General features: G+C 49.3%; 1 protein-coding gene and 1 non-coding gene across 7 annotated transcripts; both read left to right on the plus strand.

Moving 5' to 3' along the window:
* Positions 1-787: 787 nt before the first annotated feature.
* Positions 788-20,291, plus strand: Eif4g1 (eukaryotic translation initiation factor 4 gamma 1). Of its 6 annotated transcripts, none has more exons than XM_021638540.2 (34): positions 788-939; positions 1,663-1,719; positions 1,919-2,012; positions 2,279-2,365; positions 2,847-2,867; positions 3,426-3,602; positions 3,803-3,902; positions 5,784-5,896; positions 6,678-6,770; positions 6,973-7,039; positions 7,276-8,082; positions 8,597-8,685; positions 8,779-8,965; positions 9,070-9,203; positions 9,306-9,464; positions 9,614-9,802; positions 9,986-10,183; positions 10,579-10,725; positions 11,136-11,372; positions 11,520-11,624; positions 11,723-11,882; positions 12,116-12,216; positions 12,890-12,992; positions 13,243-13,345; positions 13,550-13,776; positions 13,910-14,028; positions 14,153-14,325; positions 14,594-14,719; positions 14,855-14,936; positions 16,327-16,425; positions 16,534-16,668; positions 16,776-16,857; positions 16,990-17,130; positions 19,659-20,291. In XM_021638540.2, the coding sequence occupies exons 3-34, from the start codon at positions 1,953-1,955 to the stop codon at positions 19,841-19,843; spliced, it is 4,806 nt and encodes a 1,601-aa protein (XP_021494215.1). In that variant the 5' UTR covers positions 788-939; positions 1,663-1,719; positions 1,919-1,952; the 3' UTR covers positions 19,844-20,291. The 6 variants fall into 6 exon arrangements, with proteins under 6 accessions (XP_021494215.1, XP_021494217.1, XP_021494218.1 ...); XM_021638542.2 differs by having other exon boundaries at positions 9,617-9,802; XM_021638543.2 differs by lacking the exon at positions 2,847-2,867.
* LOC132648867 (small nucleolar RNA SNORD66) lies at positions 11,945-12,019 on the plus strand. Its single transcript, XR_009587253.1, has one exon. It is a non-coding gene; the product is annotated as a small nucleolar RNA SNORD66 (small nucleolar RNA).
* Positions 20,292-20,334: the final 43 nt, after the last annotated feature.

Below are 20,334 nucleotides of genomic sequence, written 5' to 3' on the forward strand. Positions count from 1 at the left end.
TTATGTTATATGCGTGTGTGTATTTCATGTATACATGTACTGCATGCCTGGGGCCTACAGAGGCCACAAAAGGGCAGGATCCTAAGGAATTGGAGTTACAGACGGTTGTGAACTTCCATACGGGTGATGGGAATTGAACCCAGGTCCTTTTGAAGAACAGCTAGTACTCTGACCATTGAGACATCTCTCAGAACTCTTCCTATTTTAAAGCTGATGGTAACTTATTCCTGCCAATCTCGCCTCAGCCATCAGAATTCTGGGGATCACAGACAGCACCTGCACACTTTGGGATTCCTTCTCCCATTATCATAGAGTTTTCTCTGCCGACCAGGCTGGCCTCGAACTCAAAGAGATCTTCTGCCTTCTGCCTTCCCCTAGGAGCGACTGACATTTTTGTAAACAGCGAATGTAAACAGTTTTTGTAAAACTGCTTCTTTAGTTCGAACGCGTCGGTTTTTTTTTTTTTCTGGTGCAACACTCAATTTCCTTTGTTAATTAGGCCTATCAAAGATCAAGTCTACAGGCTTTCCAGAGGCTGCATACTTTGCATGCACTAGGGCAGGACCGCGTTTAAACTCGGCACTCAGCTCCCAGCCGGCTCTTCGCTCAGCACTCACGCGCTCAATAAATGCTTGCGCAAAGTATGAATGAACTAAAGAACCGCCAGAGCCTCCGAGGGGGTCGGCCTGGGAGTTCCAAAGTTCGGGAGGGGACACGGGGGCGGGCAGTGCGCGTCACGTGATAGGGTGGAGCAAATCCCATGTGCTTCCCCGGCGCCAGCGCGGCTCCGCCCTCTGCGCCGGTCACGTGGGGCGCCGGCTGCGCCTGCGGAGAAGCGGTGGCCGCCGAGCGGGATCTGTGCGGGGAGCCGGAAATGGTTGTGGACTACGTCTGTGCGGCTGCGTGGGGCTCGGCCGCGCGGACTGAAGGAGACTGAAGGTAAAGCCGCCATGTCCGGGCCCGACCCGGCCCCCCACCCCTCCCCCCGCATCCGCCGCCATCCGGCCCGGGGCCCGCCACCCTGCGCCGCAGCCCAGACGCCCCGGCCCCGTGCCCGCGCCCAGGCCCTACTCGCCAGGCCGATCCCCGGCCCACGTGTGCCGAGCCGGGCCCGGGTGGGGGTGGGGAGCAGGGCCCGGGCGGGGAGGGCGCTGGGGTGGCGGTGCGACAGCCACCTCCGCCCGGCCTGGTCCGCGGCCCGGCGCAGGCTGCGCGGCGCAGACCCGCCGCCCCCTCCCCCTGCGGGGCCCGGGCGGCCGGGAAGTGACACGTTGTTCTTTGGCACTGGCCGCGTTGCGCAGGGCAGGGAGGCGGCGGCGGGCAGGGAGGAGCCCCCAGCCCCGCCCGGCGGCCGACCCTCGCCTGCCCTGAGCCGGCTCCGCCGCCGCCGTCGCCGCCGCCGCCCGCCCTGCTGGTGCGGCCGGACACGCGCCCTTCCTGGCTTGTGTTCCCGGGCGGCCTCAGGCCTCTCCGGCCCCGCGCGACTACCCCGCGGCAGACTCCGAACCCGGTGTCCCCGGGTGGGGGGTGGGGATACCACGGCCGAAGCAGCCGGCTTCATTTGTGATCCGGGAGCCTGGTGCCAGCGAGACCTGGAATTTCCGGTCTGGTTGGTCTTGGGCCCCGTGGAGCCAGGTTGATACCCTCACCTCCCAACCCCAGGCCTTCGGATGCCCAGAACCTGTAGGCCGCACTGTGGACTTATTCTTAACCGAGGGGGTGAGTGAGGGGACTGCTCGAGCAGGCAAGGGTGGGGTCGGGGTGAGGCGGTGTGTCGGTGGGATCCACAGGCTGTATCTTTTATGTTCTGCACTCCCTTGGCACCTCCCTTGATCCAACACTTTTGATACATTTCCCCCAGCCCATTTGCCATAAGCTTGGGTCATTTCCCCATTCTGAGCTCTGCTCTTTCCAACAGGTGCTGGGGGGACCCTGATGTGGCACCAAATGAAATGAACAAAGCTCCTCAGCCCACAGGCCCCCCACCCGCCAGGTCCCCTGGACTCCCACAGGTAATCAAGGCTAAATGAACAGGACTCTGGTGGGGTGGAGGTCATGCAGCTCTCAGTTTTCCCACCCCCATCTGTGTTAGGGCAAAGTGCAGCTGCCTGCTGCCAAATTGAGATAGGGCCCCTGGCTGTCCCTGGGGCTGTCACAGGGAGGGGACATGTGGACTGCTGGGACTGTTACTGCAGGTCTGCTCCCCTTATTTCACCAGCTTGGGTTTAGGCCCCACCCAGGCTTTCCCTCCTGCTGAACTCCGGTCTCTCCCCTCCAGCCAGCGTTTCCCCCGGGGCAGACTGCACCGGTGGTGTTTAGCACGCCACAAGCGACACAAATGAACACGCCTTCTCAGCCCCGCCAGGTGAGGGGCTGTGGGTAGAGTAGGGGTGCTGGGTGGGAGCTGGGGAAAATGTGCTGCTGTTTTGGGCCTAGTGTGGGAACTGTGGAGGCCGTGTAGTTGCCACTAACTCCCTGACAGTTGCTCCATGTTCTCTCACGCTGTGGTAGTTACTTGTGGTGGCTGACCCTTTGTGAAGTTTGTGAGAGTGGCGTTACTGGGTCTTCATGCCTTTGAGAATTGGGTATGGGGCAGTGGGCCCTGCCTTTTTACCTATTACACTAGGAGGTTGCCATTACCCTGTTCCTCTTCTCCGCTTTCTCTTTGGACTGTGATGAGATAAACATTCGAGCTGTGCTTTCTTTTTTTTTCCTTTTTTTTTTTTTTCCTGTTCTCCAAGTTCTTCCCAAGTGGAAGGTTTCTTTTCCTACCTACTTCACTCCCCTTAACCCCCTCCACCACCTTGGGGATAATTGTCGTCTTTCCTGTCCCCATGTGCTCTCAGGGAGGATTCAGGTCTCTGCAGGTAATACCCCATACCTAGTCCTGAGCCACCTCTTTGGTGTCACCCCATCTTCCACCCTAGGCCATAGCTAGGCACAGGTTGGGATGTTCAGGGTGGGACCTTGTTTAGTGTTTAGATCTTTAGTGTGAGTCCAAATACTGCATGTTTGAGGTTAACTGTTGAGCAAGTATCTCAGAATTGGAAAACATATGCATGTAGCAAGTTGCCCCTCAGTTCATGAGATGGAGTAGTGCATGCTGGGGAGTGTGTTGTCCAGGAGGGCCTTACATAGGCATGCTGCATCTTGATGTCAGGAACTTTCTGTGGACGGGTAGTCTGGAAGTGACTAGGTGTGCATGACAGTGAGAGCACAGGATACAGAGTCTTCATCTTCATGTGGAGGCAAGGATCAGTACAAGAGGCCACTTAGCTGTCAGCTAGTCATTCGGTTCTTGGAAGGATTGGTCTCCATGTTCTAAAGACTGTAGTGCTCTTCAGATTATATGAACATTTTGGAATGCTGATTTTGCTGTTCGTTCCCCCTTAACCCTCAACTGCTTTCTTCCTTCTTCCTAATAGCACTTCTACCCTAGCCGGGCTCAGCCCCCGAGCAGTGCAGCCTCCCGAGTGCAGAGTGCAGCCCCTGCCCGACCTGGCCCAGCTGCCCATGTCTACCCTGCTGGATCCCAAGTAATGATGATCCCTTCCCAGATCTCCTACTCAGCCTCCCAAGGAGCCTACTATATCCCTGGACAGGTGAGGCTGGGGGCTAGATGCCAGGCTACCTTGGGCCTCCTTCTACCTCTCCTACCTGACCCTCTAGATCCATTTCTTATATAGAGGTGGGACTTCTGCTCATTGTCTAGGCTTGGCTTACCCTACTTATAACCTGATACGATGTTCGTAGCCTTCCTCATCTCCTTCTTTTCCCTCCTCTCTCCCCCAACCCCTATCAGGGGCGTTCCACATATGTTGTCCCGACACAGCAGTACCCTGTGCAGCCAGGAGCCCCAGGCTTTTATCCGGGTGCAAGCCCTACCGAGTTTGGGACCTACGGTAAGCAGGGGAAGGAGTCGTGGTGAGAGTGCACACTAGGGAACATCTCCAAATATTCAGCACTTCTAAGTTCTAAGCCTTTCCTCGGCATGCTTTTGATTGTTAAAATAACAGAAATAATAGGTGGTAGGGATTGCTGCCTAATATTTAACCTGGTAAAGGAAGCTTTGATCTTTTGCATAGAGAGTTGGAGTCTTCTCTACTTGAAGAAGCACAGGATCAAGTCAGGTGTGGTGGCCTTTAATCCCAGCCAGCACTCAAGAGGCAGAGGCAGGCAGATCTTTGAGTTTGAAGCCAATATGGTTCCAGGACAGCCAGAGGTGTATAGTGAGATCCTGTCTCAAAAGAAAAGAAAAAGGGAAAAAATAAAAAAAATAAAACTATAGGATCAAGGCCTTCAAGATGGCTCTGTGGATCCAAGCATTTACCCCTTGCCTGATGACATGAGCTTGATCAGGGGGACCTAGCTGGTAGAAAGAACTGACTTTCACAAATTGTGCTCTCACCTCTACTCTTAAGCCATGGATTTCAGGCCTGCACACACTAAATGAAAAAATAAACATCATTTAAAAATCAAAGGGCACCGGGCAGTGGTGGTGCAGGCTTTTATTCCTGGCACTTGGGAGGCAGAAACAGGTGGATTTGTGAGTTCGATGTTGCCTGGTCTACAGAGTTAATTCTGGGACAGCCAGGGCTACACTTAAAAGCCCTGTCAAAAAAAAAAAAAACAACCAACTGACAGACAGATAAAAGAAAGGGCTGGAGATACAGCTTGATGGCTAAGAATGAATTCCTCTTGCAAAGCCCAAGTTCCATACTGGTACCCATGTTACGTAGCGCACAACTAACTTTCGACTCCTGGGGGATCCAGCGCCTCCAGATTCTTTGGATAGCTACACGTACATACCTCCACAGAGACACAATAAAAAAATAAAAGTAAACTAAAAGAAGTACAGGCTGTGACTTGAAAGCCAAGGCAGCGGACTTTTTATATGGTGCTTTCGTAGTTTAGAGACAGTGCATGGGTTTGAGTGGTTTTTGCAGATCTTTATGTTCACAGAATTATTCTGAACTTTATGGTAGTAGGTTTGGTTTTTAAGACAGTCTTATAATGTAGCTTTGGCTTGGCCTACAGCTTGCTTTGGAAACCAGGCTAGCCTTAAACTTGCAGTGATTCCCCTGCCTCTGATTGCTGGAATTGTAAGTGTGTGCTACCATGTTAGCTTATAGCAGTATCTAAAAATTTTTCTCATCAGGAAGATGTTGAGTATGTACTTGTAATACATATATAGTTGTGTGTGTGGTTTAAACAGATAGGTACCATTGATACTTTCAGAAGGAACAAGTGGGAATTAGGAATGAGTTACAAATTTACTCCACTTTGGAAACAGTTGCTTTAGGGAATTAATTTTTATTTCTCTTGGGCCCAGTGTTACTTTTTGTTACGGTTGCCCCTTGCAAAAGGCTGAATTAGGAATTGGAGTCAGCTTAAGTGGAATGGTTTGGAAAACACTTTTTATTCCCTGCCAATGAATCGATTATGCCTCAAATTGAGAGTGTATGTGTTTGTTGCTGGGGTCGGGTATGTATATAAGAGTGCCTTGTGGGGCAGAACAGTACCTGGGAGCTGATGTAGAGAGAGAGGAAGGAGTTCCTACCTACAAGGTGTGTGTGTCTGTGCGAGGAATTCTTGTAAACGCAGTTCAAACTGGTTCCCCTGCTTTGACAGACACCTAATTCCCTAGGGAGGCGGGCAGGGCAGGGCCAGGGGCCGGCTATATATGATGAGAGGTTCTGGAGTGGGAGGTGTTAAAGCACATATTAGTCTATGTTTGGGTCCTGATGCTGTCACGAATCTTCCTCTGTCCTCCTTCCCCCAAGCTGGTGCCTATTACCCAGCCCAAAGTGTGCAGCAGTTTCCTGCTAGTGTGGCTCCTGCCCCAGTTCTGATGAACCAGCCACCCCAGATTGCTCCTAAGAGAGAACGAAAAACTGTAAGTAGCAACAGGGGGCTCTGGGACACCTGGGGAGGGAAACTTAAGGTCTGGAATGCTGTACCTGTGGGAACAAGACTTCTTAGACCTTCACCTGAGTGTAAGGTCTGTGGAATAAGAAGGTCCCTTGTAAGGTGACCGCAGTGTAGAAGCAACTCATGGGAAGGCTAAAGTGGGCAGCAGGGTAGTTTCCAAGACACTTGGACTCTAGTAGGTTCACAAGATGTGTGATTGTTTGGGGGTTGCTGTGGTTAGCTTTGGAAATGGTTTGTTTTCTGTGCTCCTCACTCCCTTAGTCCTGGAAGCTCTGGAGGCCTACGCCTCTGCTCAGTCCTCAAGCCCTGGGCATGGTGCCCAGAATAGGGTGCCAGGGCTGGGGAAGCCGCTGAGTCACCCTGGCTCCACCTACTGCATCTGGGCCCTACCCCTAGAGATCAGACCGACTAGCCACAAGTGAGCTAGCTGGATGCTAGATGGGGGTCTTGAGCCCTAGGATGTGTGGCCATTGACTTAGGGGTTGCTGGTGGGGAGAGGGGAGGGAGGGAGGGGCATTGTGATGTACAGGGCTGCTCTGTGAGGTCAAGAGTCTTAGCGGTGGGGGCCAGGGCAGCGACTACAAGAGCAGCCGGATGGGTTGACAGTAGAACTCATGGGGTTTCTGGCACCCACCCACCTGCTTCCCAGTAGGGGTGGGAGGTTGGCCCAGAGTCTTAGGAGTGGGACAGGGTGGAGAGGTGGGCTCCTTCTGCTTCCCACTCATCCTATAGCTTTTTTTCCCCAGATCCGAATTCGAGACCCAAACCAAGGAGGGAAGGATATCACAGAAGAGATCATGTCTGGGGCCCGCACTGCCTCCACACCTACTCCTCCCCAGGTACTGTCAACTCTTTGAGCGATACCTTGTCTTGAACTGCTATTCTGCCCTGAATTCCCAAGTCACTTGATCTTTTCCTTCACCTAAGGGGTTTATTTCCCTGCTTTCCTGGATTTCTAGGCAGAGCTAAAGTAGAAATGACTCTAGTAAAGAAGGGTGTGGAACTCTTCGGTGCAAATTTATAACACTTTGTGTCCTGCAGACGGGAGGCGGTGTGGAGCCTCAACCCAATGGGGAGTCGCCTCAGGTTGCTGTCATTATCCGGCCAGGTAAGGAGGGCAGTGACACAGCCTTTATGGGGAGGGGGGGGAGTATGAGGATTTAAAGTTGAACTGAGTACCAGAGAAGAATGATGTAGGTTTCATGTAGTGGGCTTGAAGTTAAAACAGCCTTGGTGGGAGAAGGTTGGGATGTGGGTTGAGAGTGTTAAATTGGAGGTAACCTTGGCTGGGAGGAAGAACACCAACAGTGAAGGACTTGCTATCACACATTCATTCTTGTGCAGATGACCGGTCACAGGGAGCAGCCATTGGGGGCCGGCCAGGACTGCCTGGCCCAGAGCACAGCCCTGGCACAGAATCTCAGCCTTCATCGCCTTCTCCAACCCCATCACCACCCCCAATTTTGGAGCCGGGGTCTGAATCTAATCTTGGAGTCCTCTCTATTCCTGGGGACACTATGACAACGGGGATTATGCAAATGTCTGTAGAAGAAGCGACCCCCATCTCTTGTGAAACTGGGGAGCCATATTGCCTCTCTCCAGAACCCACTCTTGCTGAACCCATACTGGAAGTAGAAGTGACACTCAGCAAACCCATTCCAGAATCTGAGTTTTCTTCCAGTCCTCTCCAGGTTTCCACGGCCCTGCTGCCTCACAGGGTGGAAACCCATGAGCCCAATGGCGTAGTTCCTTCTGAGGATCTGGAACCAGAGGTGGAGTCAAGCACAGAGCCAGCTCCTCCCCCTCTTTCAGCTTGTGCTTCTGAATCGCCTGTGCCCATTGCTCCAACTGCCCAACCTGAGGAACTGCTCAATGGAGCCCCCTCACCACCAGCTGCGGACTTAAGCCCAGTCAGTGAGCCAGAGGAACAGGCCAAGGAAGTTGTTTCATCGTTGGCACTGGCCACCGTTCTCTCTCCCACTCCACCTGTGGCTCCTTCAGATACTTCCCCTGCTCAGGAGGAAGAAATAGAGGAAGAAGAAGAAGGTGGAGAAGCTGGGAGTGAGAAGGGAGGAGAGGACCCCCCCCTCGACAGTGCTCCTGTCCCAGCCCAGTTGTCTCAGAGTTTGGAGGTGGCAGCAGCCACCCAAGGTAAGGAGGTGTGGCTAGATGATGTTGCTCATTCTGGCAACATCAGAGGGAGGTCAGTTCTCCTTAATGACCTCCCATTTGGAACCTTTTTGATTTTTGAGACTGGGTATTTAGCTTGGCTTGGACTGTCTAGGAACTTCCTGTGTGAAACAGGCTGGCCTCAAGGAGTTCTGCTTGCCTCTGCCTCCCAAGTGCTGGGATTAAAAGCATGCACCACCTTTTTGTGCGTAGCCTCCCACAAAATGGGCTCCCATTTTGGCTCAGTGATAGACTTTAAGAAGTAGAGTAAGGACTCGGGTTTTTTTATATAAGGCTACGCTTGAACTCCTGGTCCATGTGTGTCTCTCTCCCACATTTTGGAATTACAGGAATGTGCCACAGTGCCTGGTTTACAAAGAGGATTTTCCAGCCTGAAGTGGGAGTGATAGATAGAGGAATGATGTGACTGGTTTTTTTTTTTTTCTCATGTTAGGGATACTTATTATTCACATCTTGTCATCCTTTCTCCTTTTAGTGGCAGTATCTGTGCCAAAGAGGAGACGGAAAATTAAAGAGTTAAATAAGAAGGAGGCTGTGGGTGACCTTCTAGATGCCTTCAAGGAGGTAAGGGAGCAAGAAATAGTTGAGGGGAGATGGGACAGTTTGACAACTGAGTGTTCGTTTATGATTGAACTGGCTGTTCATCTATGATTGAAGGTGGACCCAGCAGTACCAGAGGTAGAGAATCAGCCTCCCGCAGGTAGCAACCCAAGCCCAGAGTCTGAGGGCACTACTGTGCCCCCACAGCCTGAGGAAGCAGAGGAAACCTGGGACTCTAAGGAAGACAAAATTCACAATGCTGAGAACATCCAGCCTGGGGAACAGAAGTATGAGTACAAGTCAGGTGTGTTCAAGGAAAATGGGTGGTTGAGCAATATTTTCCTGTTTATATGAGAAATGGTATCTTTATGTCGGGACATAGTGTGACTGATGCATCCTGTCTTGTAGATCAGTGGAAGCCGCTAAACCTTGAGGAGAAGAAGCGTTATGACAGGGAATTCCTGCTGGGCTTTCAGTTCATCTTTGCCAGTATGCAGAAGCCAGAAGGATTGCCCCATATCACTGATGTGGTGCTGGATAAGGTTGGTGTGTTGAGGAAGGGTGGGTTTGACCTGGAAGGGCCTGAGGCCCTCAGAGAAGTCAGCAGTCCAAACCTGTTTTTAAGACATACATCTTCTTTGCAGGCCAATAAAACACCACTTCGGCCACTGGATCCCTCCAGATTACCTGGCATAAATTCTGGCCCAGATTTCACTCCATCCTTTGCCAACCTTGGCCGACCAGCCCTCAGCAACCGTGGGCCCCCAAGGGGTGGGCCAGGTGGGGAGCTGCCCCGAGGGCCGGTGAGTGGGGCTGGTTGAGGGACAGATGGGTGGCAGGGTGGGATCTGTGTATCTCATCCTTTGGGAAGAAGTCTGTCTCAGCTGGATGGTAATGGGGTTATGTATTACACTTGATGTTCTGTCTTCACTTGTCTTCATCCCTTGTCTAGCAGGCTGGCCTGGGACCCAGGCGCTCTCAGCAGGGCCCACGAAAGGAAACACGCAAGATTATCTCCTCGGTGATAATGACTGAAGACATAAAACTGAACAAAGCAGAGAAGGCTTGGAAACCCAGTAGCAAACGGACAGCTGCTGATAAGGATCGAGGGGAAGAGGATGCTGATGGAAGCAAAACCCAGGTACCGGCGAGTCTTGCCTTTATTCTCCATCTCTGCTTCTCAAGATCTGCCTTCTGAGCCCCACTTCTCTCGTGTCCATCCTTACCAGTGGACTCAGTCCCTACCATTTTGTATTGTCTCAGCAGCCTGTGTTTATCTTGAGACTTCACTAGAGCCTGTCTGCTCTATCCTCTCTTCCCACAGGACCTGTTCCGCAGGGTGCGCTCCATCTTGAATAAGCTGACACCCCAGATGTTCCAGCAGCTGATGAAGCAGGTGACACAGCTGGCCATTGACACCGAGGAACGCCTCAAAGGAGTTATTGACCTCATCTTTGAGAAAGCCATTTCAGAGCCCAACTTCTCTGTGGCTTATGCCAACATGTGCCGATGCCTCATGGCGGTTAGTTTCTGCCATTTGCTAAGTCTTTCTTACAGATTTTTTCATGCTTAGTTTTCTTTACCATTTTACCTGTCTGTGTAAGTAGTTGCATGTCTACCACAGTTAGCATGATGCCAGTCAGGAGAACTGATGAAGTCAATTCTCCCTTACCTTTATGTGGATTCGATCAAACTCAGACTACCAAGATTGCATCACAGACCTCTTCACCCATGAAGCCATCTTGTTAGCCCAAATATTTTCTAAATCTTACTGTCTGGCTTCCTACATCTTCCTGGGGATCCTGGAGTCCCGCTTTCTTGGTTCCCTCTTGTTTGTTGTGACAAGCTAAGTGTGCAGTACATTATAGGTTTTCTCTGCCGTGGACTGATCTTAGTGGGATATTCTCTGGCCTACAGCTGAAAGTGCCCACTACAGAAAAGCCAACAGTGACTGTGAATTTCCGAAAACTGTTGTTAAATCGATGCCAGAAGGAATTTGAGAAAGACAAAGATGATGATGAAGTTTTTGAAAAAAAGCAAAAAGAAATGGATGAAGCTGCTACGGTGAGAAAATATATTGGCTATAATACGCTGTACTCAAACTACCCTCCCTACCAGTTAGGGCTTGACTTTAGAGGTCTGGGGACAGTACAAAGGCTGCTGGGGCTCCACCTTACAGCAGCAGTGCTTAGTGCTCAGTTGGCTGTCTGGCTAAGGAAGAAAAGGCGTTAGCCAAGTAGCTGTGTGGTTTTGTTCTTAGCTTTATTTTTATATGTATCTTTTGTGTGCACATGTGCGTGTGTGCCAGGTGTCGGGAGGCCAGACGACGGCACTGGATTCCCTGGTTCTGAGCTGTCACATGGGTGCTGAAAACTGAATCAAGATCTTTTGCAAGAACATAAGTGTTCTTAACCACTGACCCATCTCTCCAGCCCCCTGGTTATTTTTTTGACATAATCTTTGTCCTGTGATAGGCAGAAGAGCGGGGACGCCTGAAAGAAGAGCTAGAAGAGGCCCGGGACATAGCTCGGCGACGCTCTTTAGGAAATATCAAGTTTATTGGAGAGTTATTCAAGCTAAAGATGTTAACAGAAGCAATAATGCATGACTGTGTGGTCAAACTACTCAAGAACCATGATGAGGAGTCCCTGGAATGTCTCTGCCGCCTCCTTACCACTATTGGCAAAGACCTAGACTTTGCAAAAGCTAAGGTAGAGGTTCTGGGGTGTGGTCAATGGGTAAGGCATTTGGGCCTGATATTTGCTGACAACACACTACAGGCTGAGAGGTCTGGGGTGCTTAGCCAGTGTCAGAGATGAAGTATGAGAAGTTACTGACCTGATCCCTTTGCTTCCTAGCCTCGAATGGATCAGTATTTCAACCAGATGGAAAAAATAATTAAAGAAAAGAAGACCTCATCTCGTATCCGGTTTATGCTGCAGGACGTACTTGATCTGCGGCAGGTATACATTATCTTCATTTTCTACTCCAGTTCCTGATGCTACCTTGTCTGATCCCTGCTCAGCCAAAAATAACTGTTGTTTTTCTTTTGTTCCCAAAGAGCAATTGGGTGCCACGCCGAGGGGATCAGGGTCCTAAGACTATTGACCAGATCCATAAGGAGGCTGAGATGGAAGAGCACCGAGAACATATCAAAGTGCAGCAGCTCATGGCCAAGGGCAGCGACAAGCGTCGGGGTGGCCCTCCAGGCCCTCCCATTAGTGAGTTTGAGGTTGGGGCTAAGGAGGAGACAGGCTCCTGGAGGGTATGAGGGTATTATGCTTTCCGCTGATGACTGCTGTTAGTGCCACGTGTCTGGGCCACTGAGACCACGTGATGGGATTGAGGATCTGAGGAACAGAGGCTGAGGGTGGCCTGAGAAGGGGTTGCTAGCGCTTGTTATTCCAACATGCCTCCCCTGCCCCTTTTTTGTTTTTTTTTTTTTTTGTCTCAGGCCGTGGCCTTCCACTTGTGGATGATGGTGGCTGGAATACAGTCCCCATCAGCAAAGGCAGCCGTCCCATTGATACCTCACGGCTCACGAAGATCACCAAGGTAGGGTTTTATTCTGGAGTGGGTGAGTTGGAGGGTGAAAAGATGAAGCATGCATTAGTCCCCACATCTCGGGTGGTGGTAGCTGAAGTTTTAGACTATTTAGAGCCTAGTTAGGTGAAGAGTCACCACTTACAGGATTTGTTCACATTGGTCTTATCAAACTGACAACACCAAAATCAAACTAAGAATGAATTTACATACTAAGGGATTGAAAGAAAAATAAAAGTGATACTTTATGTTGTATAAAGTATGTAGAATTTGGACTCGGTAATTAAGAGCACTGGCAGCTCTTCCAGAGGTCCCAAGTTCAATTCCCAGCAACCACATGGTGACTCACAACCATCTATAATGAGGTGTGATGTCCTCTTCTGGCCTGCAGATGTATCTGCAGACAGACGTGTGTGTGTGTATAAGTTTTTAAAATGTATGAGTAATTACTTGATACAAGAACAGTTTCTCCCTTATGTGCTAAACTGTGTCCACACTGTAGTGGCAGAGGGAGTAGTAGCCATAGGCTGTGGATTACAAAGCCCTCAAATACTCACTGCGCTATGTAGTCAAACTTGCCTTGTCCCTCATTTGGCCCATTCATCTAGTGTGGCTGTGTGTGGTAGTGTTGGCTAAGGGTTTAAGCTAGGTCAGCCGTGTGAGTCTGCTGTCTTTTCTTCTGCAGCCTGGTTCCATCGATTCTAACAACCAGCTCTTTGCACCTGGAGGACGACTGAGTTGGGGCAAGGGCAGCAGTGGGGGCTCAGGAGCCAAGCCCTCAGACACAGGTAGGAAGCTGGGCAGTTGTTATTCTCATCTCCCTACACAGGATGTTCTCAAGAGTAAGTAATTAGGGAATGAATATAGGAGGCATGTACGTGATAACATGGAATGAATTACTTTACTGTAATTACTAAGCGTTCTAAACCGTAAGGAGGATGTATAGAGTAGGGAAGTTATTAAGATTTGGTAGTGTGTTCTTGTAACCCCAACTCTAGGAAGGTAGAAGTAGGTTGATGCAGTTTTCTGTTTCCCTAGCATCAGAAGCTACTCGTCCAGCTACTAGTACCTTGAATCGCTTTTCTGCTCTTCAGCAAACATTACCCACAGAGAACACAGAGAACAGACGTGTTGTACAGAGGTGAGAGTTTCGGAGGTGGGCTTGTTGCCGAATGCTGTAATTGGGTTTTAGTTTCAAAGCATAGGGATTTCTCATACTTGTGTTGCTTGGACGTGTGCTTGGTAAACAAGAATAATTGAGACCCAGCAGTTGCCCTGCATGTTGCATAGTCACATAAAAGTGCTGGAGCAGTACAGGTGAGAAACTGCGTGTCTCGTCTTCCAGGAGTAGCTTAAGCCGGGAACGAGGTGAGAAAGCTGGGGACCGGGGAGACCGACTAGAACGGAGTGAGCGGGGAGGTGACCGTGGGGACCGACTTGATCGTGCCAGAACACCTGCCACCAAGCGAAGTTTTAGCAAGGAAGTGGAGGAGCGAAGTAGAGAGCGGCCTTCACAGCCTGAGGGACTCCGAAAGGCAGCTAGCCTCACAGAGGATCGTGGTCGGGATCCTGGTGAGAAGAAAGGGAAGGCTGGCAGAGGAATGGAGGAGGAGGCTGTTGGCTGATGTGGGACTCAGTGCTGCCCAACTTTCTGGGGGAGCTCGACTCAGCTAAGATGAGTAACTGAGAAGTTCTTCCCCCTTAGTGAAGCGGGAAGCCACTCTACCTCCAGTGAGCCCTCCAAAGGCTGCACTCTCTGAGGATGAGGTGGAGAAGAAGTCCAAGGCCATCATTGAGGAATATCTCCATCTCAATGACATGAAGGTTGGCACTTAGAAGAGAGGGGCTAGTGATTGCTGGGAAGGGTAGGGGAGCCATGCTGACTGGCATGGCTTGTATGTGTGGGCCCAGCAATTATGGTTTCTTCCTGGGTCTTTTCCCTCCTCAGGAGGCAGTACAGTGTGTTCAGGAGTTGGCTTCACCCTCCTTGCTCTTCATCTTTGTGCGGCTTGGCATCGAGTCTACCCTGGAGCGTAGCACCATTGCCCGTGAGCATATGGGGCGACTGCTGCACCAGCTGCTCTGCACAGGGCACCTCTCTACTGCCCAGTACTACCAAGGGTATGATGAATGTGGGCCTTCTGTGTCCACGTACCCACCGATTCCTTCTCCTTTCTGGGATTTCGGGAACCTTGGATTAAATGTGTAGGCCACCTAATCTATCAGCTTTGTGAGGGGTGGAAATAGCTTTATCTTGAGATTGTCCCATGTCTGGAAAATGTTTCTGGGGAGCCTCCACATTTGATTCTCAGTCACGCTGTATTTTCCTTCAAACAGAGTAAGAGTCTGGCCCATCTCCAAATGCCCTGACTTCTCATTCTTTTTTCAGGTTGTATGAAACACTAGAATTAGCTGAGGACATGGAAATTGATATTCCTCATGTATGGCTTTACCTGGCAGAACTGATAACACCCATTCTCCAGGAAGATGGGGTGCCCATGGGAGAGCTGTTTAGGTAAGCCCTCCCTCCCTTTGTGGATGCAAGAGAGAGAAAAAATAAAGGGAGACAAGTTGAATACTTATGTTTGGAGAGGGATGGAGTAATATTGAGGGCTGTGGAGTCCATCAGGGTTGCTTATTTTTCTTACAGGGAAATTACGAAGCCTCTGAGACCCATGGGCAAAGCCACTTCTTTGTTGCTGGAGATCCTGGGTCTTTTATGCAAGAGCATGGTGAGTTGGGCGATTCAGAGGCTTGAATGTGGCTTTGGCTGCCCTGGTGACTGGAGCCTTTTGGTTTTTTGATAGCCTGGAGTATTTGCATTGCCAGGACTACTTTGATACTAGAGAGAGGAAAAGTATTAAATAGTAGGTAGTTCTACCTGGGCTGAAGGAAGATTGGCAAAGAAAAATCACTAGACCCATGGCTAATTCATTTGACTAGTATTTCTTTGAACATTCACTATATACTGAGCCCTTGGAGGGTTAAACAGTATGAACTCCTACTTGGTACTGAAAAAGCAAGAGATGGGAGCTTCAACAATTAGAGTGAAATGTAAAAAATAGGGAAAACAGTATTTCAGTACCATCGAGTTTTAAAAGTACTTGGCAGGGCTTGTTTGCAATAGAAGGCCTTTGAAGAACACTGGAATTATTTTATGGAAGTTAGTTGTTGACTGGAATGTAAAGCTTTGAAAAAGGCAAGTTGGGAGTGGTGTCCTTGGTGGTGAGAAGTTGGGGTATGTAGTATGAAGAGTTTGGGTGTTTAGAACTTGGAGGGATAGGGCAAGGTTGAAGGAGATTCAGAGGACTTTTTGTGGCGGTGTGGGGTATTACTACTGAATTTAGGAAACCAATATGTATATCTGTTAGTTTTTTTGTTGTTAGGACAGGTTTTCTCTGTGTAGCCCTGCCTGTCATCATGTACCACCTGGCAGTTTTTTTTTGTTTTGTTTTGTTTTGTTTTTAAGCAAACATTCATTTACTTGGGATAATGGAAAAGCTCAGTGGTTAAGAGGAACAAAAATACATTTAAAATAACTCATTTAGGTTTATTTTTGTTTTGTATATATGTTTTGGGTTTTTTGTTTATTTGCAAATTATGTATGTATGTATGTGCATGATAATGTGTGTTCCATGTGCCTGAAGAGTCCAGAAGAGAATGTTCGATCCCCTGGCCTTATGGGTGATTGTGAAACCATTGTGTGGGTGCTGGGACTGAAGTAAGTGTGTTCTTTACTGCTGAGCTGATCCAGGTCTGAAAGGCGATACAATTAAAAAAAAAAAAATCGACAAAGCTGCTTGAGAAATGTAGGTGAAATATATGTGCTAGAATGAGATGTGTAGATTTGGTTGTTTACCTTTTTGAGACCCAAAAGTTTTATGAGTGCTAATGGATATTTTTCCTAGAGGCATTTCCCCATCCTACTGTTACAGCATTGATGGTGGATGAGTTCCTGTTACTTGGGATGTGTATTTGATCTAGGCTTGGAAGAGCGGTGCCTGTGTGGTATCTGTGTGGTATACTTAGTTGGAGATGATTGTAGAACTGTTGAGTCCTAAGAGCCATGGGCCATGTGTAAAGGTAGGTATTGAGATGCTGAATTGGTTTTTTGTTTTCCAGGGTCCCAAAAAGGTGGGGATGCTGTGGAGAGAGGCTGGGCTGAGCTGGAAGGAATTTCTAGCGGAAGGCCAAGACGTTGCCTCATTCGTGGCTGAACAGGTTTGAGACTGGAGTTTAGTTACTGTGCTTTTGGGACTAGCTGATCTCATCTTTCCCTCATCTTTTCCACTGTAGTCTTGACCTTGGCTGTGGGTCATTTGTTTATAGAAGGTGGAATATACCTTGGGAGAAGAGTCTGAAGCTCCTGGCCAGAGGGCACTTGCCTTTGAGGAGCTGTGCAGGCAGCTGGAGAAGCTGCTGAAGGAGGGCAGCAGTAACCAGCGGGTGTTTGACTGGATAGAGGTATGTTCTCTCCTGGGTATTGGGGGAAGGATAGAGGTAGTTTTGGAGGTGGGATGGTTTGGGAGGTGACCAGAGTGGATACTTACGGGCCATTTTTTTCTGCACAGGCCAACCTGAACGAGCAGCAGATAGCATCCAATACATTAGTTCGAGCCCTCATGACAACAGTCTGTTATTCTGCAATTATTTGTAAGAAGCCAGGGAGATGGTGGGACAAGGGTGGGCCAGGCAGAAAGATGGAGGGGGAAAAAAATGGTTGTGGCCCTTCTAGGGCCAAACCAGGTGAAGTCTGCATTGTTCCACTTGTCTTTTTCTCTGTAGTTGAGACTCCTCTCCGAGTGGATGTTGCAGTGTTGAAAGTGCGAGCAAGACTGCTACAGAAATACCTGTGTGATGAGCAGAAGGAGCTACAAGCACTCTATGCCCTCCAGGCCCTTGTAGTGACCTTAGAACAGCCTGCCAGTAAGAGCCAGGCTGCAAGGGGTGAGGGGAGGGGGGCAGAGGGACTGCCAGATAGAAGAGGGTAGTCATGGAAGATACTCAGCCCAAAAAAAGTGGGCAAAAAACAAAATGCCCTCCCTGCTGGTTTGATTGACACCTTACCTTACCCTCTGCTTGTTTCCTACAAATGGAATGAGTTAATCTAAGCCTTGAGGGTTGATTGCCTGCAGGCTTTGTGCTTGACCAGTTGATGACAGCAATGCAGAGGTGATAAACAGTAGCATCTTTCAGACATCATGTGCCCTTTCTGTCTGGCACAAGGCTGAAATGGTTGGCTTACTTTGCCTTCTTATCTCATAGCTATTGTTGGTTTATCTCCATTTTCTGAAATGGAAAAATGGAAGCTTACGAACATGTGTGAGGTTTACAAATTCAGCACGTGGGTATTTTCAGGTGTTTAACTAGTGAGAAAATAGAGCACGGTTCTGTGTTGGCCTGGAGTCAGTGACAGCACGAGTACTGAAAGATGTGTCTGAGAGATGATGGGTAGGAATTGGTTAACTGAAAGATAGAGAAGCAGGCAAGCCCTGAGTTGGAAGACACGAAAGAGCTGCTGAAGGAAGCTAAGTATAGGAGAGTTCAACAGTCATGAACAAGAGGGACTGGAGAAGTGGGGTAGAGGGTACTTTAGACCATGTAAGTAGTGGCAGGGACTTTGCACTGGATGGAATAAGACTTGTGGGATTGTAGGCCAAGAATAAAAGAGTTCAAGCTAAGCATACTCTATAACACCAGAGGTAGTGGGGTAGGAGGACCTCTACAGCCTGGGCTGATGAAGACCCTGTTTCAGAGATTACCTACCAACCCCAGCTAGTCATGGTGACACTCAGGAGACAGAGGGACGTGGGCCTCTTGTTGAGTTCAAGACAACCAGGGCTACACACAACAACAACAACACAAAAACCAAAATGGGGCTTGAAGCCTAAGTACCTTTAGAATACTGTCAATTAGCCATTGACTTCATTTTACAGTGGTTGAGGAAAAGGCACTGCAGCTTGCCTTGATGGGTCCTGCAGGGACCTTTCTCCAATATGTCACAAAAAAAAAAAAAAAAGATATGGGATTGCCTCAAGAATAAGAACCCTGGCAAACTGGAGGACACACAGAGGGCAGGGCTCTGTGAACAAAAACAGTTTGGTAAAGGGAAATGGTTAAAAATGGTTAGATGCTACATTTTGGTAGGAGCCTAGCTAAAAATTTAAAACTCTGGATATTAAAACATTGAAGTCTTATAGCAAAATACAAGATTTGATAGAGGTTGGGAGTTCTGAATTGAAAAGACATAGTTGGCTAAGACAGGAAAAAAGCAAGTATAAAAAATCTTGTTTAGCTATGGGGTCTTAGAGTCTTGTGTTAAAATTGGACAACTGTGGGCTTGAATGTGTAGGATAGATAAATGAGCAGTTGTGTGGTGTTCTCTGAGAGTGCATGGGTTTGAGTGCAAGTGTGGGGTAAATGAAGGATCAGCTTGTACCTAGAGACAGAATGCCCAGAGGAAAATGTTTTGGCCTAAACTTGTAGTTGTAAGCCATTAATTTATTTCACCCTTGAGCTGGGCTTGAGGTCCTTTGCTTCATTCACTCAACTGTATGTAGTTTGTGAGGAATGGGATGGACAGTGTTCTGGGATTGCACTTGAGGAAAGCCTCTGATGGCTAAAGACAGGGTCAGAGGAGGTTCCTGAGGAACTCATCAAGAAGATGGTAAGAGAAATGGTACCACTGGCAAAGAGTATAACACTCAACAGAGTTGAAGTGTAGAAAGAAGAGGCAACACTTAGGATCTGTTGGTCTTGGCCTCTTCAATGCTGGACTTGAACTCAGATGCTGGTTTCTAACTTCAGTATTCTGAGTTGCAATTTTAAGACCTCTTGCCTCTATATTCCAAGTAAGGGGATTACAGTTGTGGTCCACCATGCCTAACATTTTTCCTTTTTTATTTCCTTTGTTTTGTTTTGGCTTTTTGAGACAGGGTTTTTCTGTGTAGCCTAGAATAGGCTAGGCTTGAACTCAGATCTGCCTGTTTCTGCTTCCCTAGTGCTGTGTGTGCCACCACACCCAGCCCTCCCTTTTCTCTCTTGAGACAGTCTCACTTACGTAGAACTAGCTGGCCTAGAAAAATCTATTGCAGACCAGGCTAGCCTCAAACTCAGAGATCTGCCCTCTGCTTCCTGAGCACTGGATTAAAGGCGTGCACCACCCCTTTTCAGAAAGTTTTGCTAAGCTGCCAACTTGGTATATTGATCTTCCTGCCTCTATCTCCCAAATATTTGGGGTTACATGCCAGACTTTTTAAGGATTGCTAATGGCCAAGTAAAGTCATTCTTGGGCTGGTAGTCCCTGTTGTGGGATTAAGCATTCTGTCGGGAGACCTAATCACTGAATGCCAGGATGGTAGGTCAGGGCTGTGTTTTAGTGTCTCTCTGGGAAGGGAGCTCAGGGTACAGAAGGCTTGGGCTAGTCACCTAATTGATGTCCTTGTGGCTTGCAGACCTGCTTCGGATGTTCTTTGATGCTCTATATGATGAGGACGTGGTGAAGGAGGACGCCTTCTACAGCTGGGAGAGCAGCAAGGACCCCGCTGAACAGCAGGGCAAGGGTGTGGCCCTTAAATCTGTCACAGCATTCTTCAATTGGCTTCGTGAGGCTGAGGAGGAGGAGTCTGATCACAACTGATGGAGGGTGGGGCCGGGGACTTGGAGCCATGGACACGTGGATGGCCCAGCCAGCCAGCCGCCTGGACTGCAGGGGGGCGGCGGCAGCAGTGGCGGCAGTGGCAGTGGGTGCCTGTAGTGCGATGTGTCTTGAGCTAATAAAGTGGCTGATGAGGCAGGATGGCTTGGGGCTGCCTGGGGCCCCCCTCCAGGATGCTGCCAAGTGTCCCTCTCCTCCCCCCAGGGCACAGAGATATATATAAAGTCTTGAAATTTGGTGTGTCTTTGCGGGGGGGAGGGGCACTACCGCCTGCCTCTAGGGTCCTTTTTTATTTTCTGAAATCACTCTTGGGACTGCCGTCCTCGCTGCTGGGGGCATATGCCCCAGCCCCTGCACCACCCCTGCTGCTGCCTGGGCAGGGGAAAGGGGGGGCACGGTGCCTGTAATTATTAAACATGAATTCAATTAAGTTCACTGCCTCTTTACTGATCTCCGTTGGAGGAGGAATATGG

The sequence above is a fragment of the Meriones unguiculatus genome, chromosome 17 (genome assembly GCF_030254825.1).
Source record: "Meriones unguiculatus strain TT.TT164.6M chromosome 17, Bangor_MerUng_6.1, whole genome shotgun sequence".
Lineage (NCBI taxonomy): Eukaryota > Metazoa > Chordata > Mammalia > Rodentia > Muridae > Meriones > Meriones unguiculatus.

Bases quoted from the DNA above. Each gene is read 5' to 3' on its own strand.
- Eif4g1 (XM_021638540.2), top strand. From the start codon at position 1,953: ATGAACAAAGCTCCTCAGCCCACAGGCCCCCCACCCGCCAGGTCCCCT. The intron at 12,993-13,242 runs GTAGGAAGCTGG...CTGTTTCCCTAG, and splicing joins AGCCAAGCCCTCAGACACAG to CATCAGAAGCTACTCGTCCA. The intron at 14,029-14,152 runs GTTGGCACTTAG...TTCCCTCCTCAG, and splicing joins TCCATCTCAATGACATGAAG to GAGGCAGTACAGTGTGTTCA.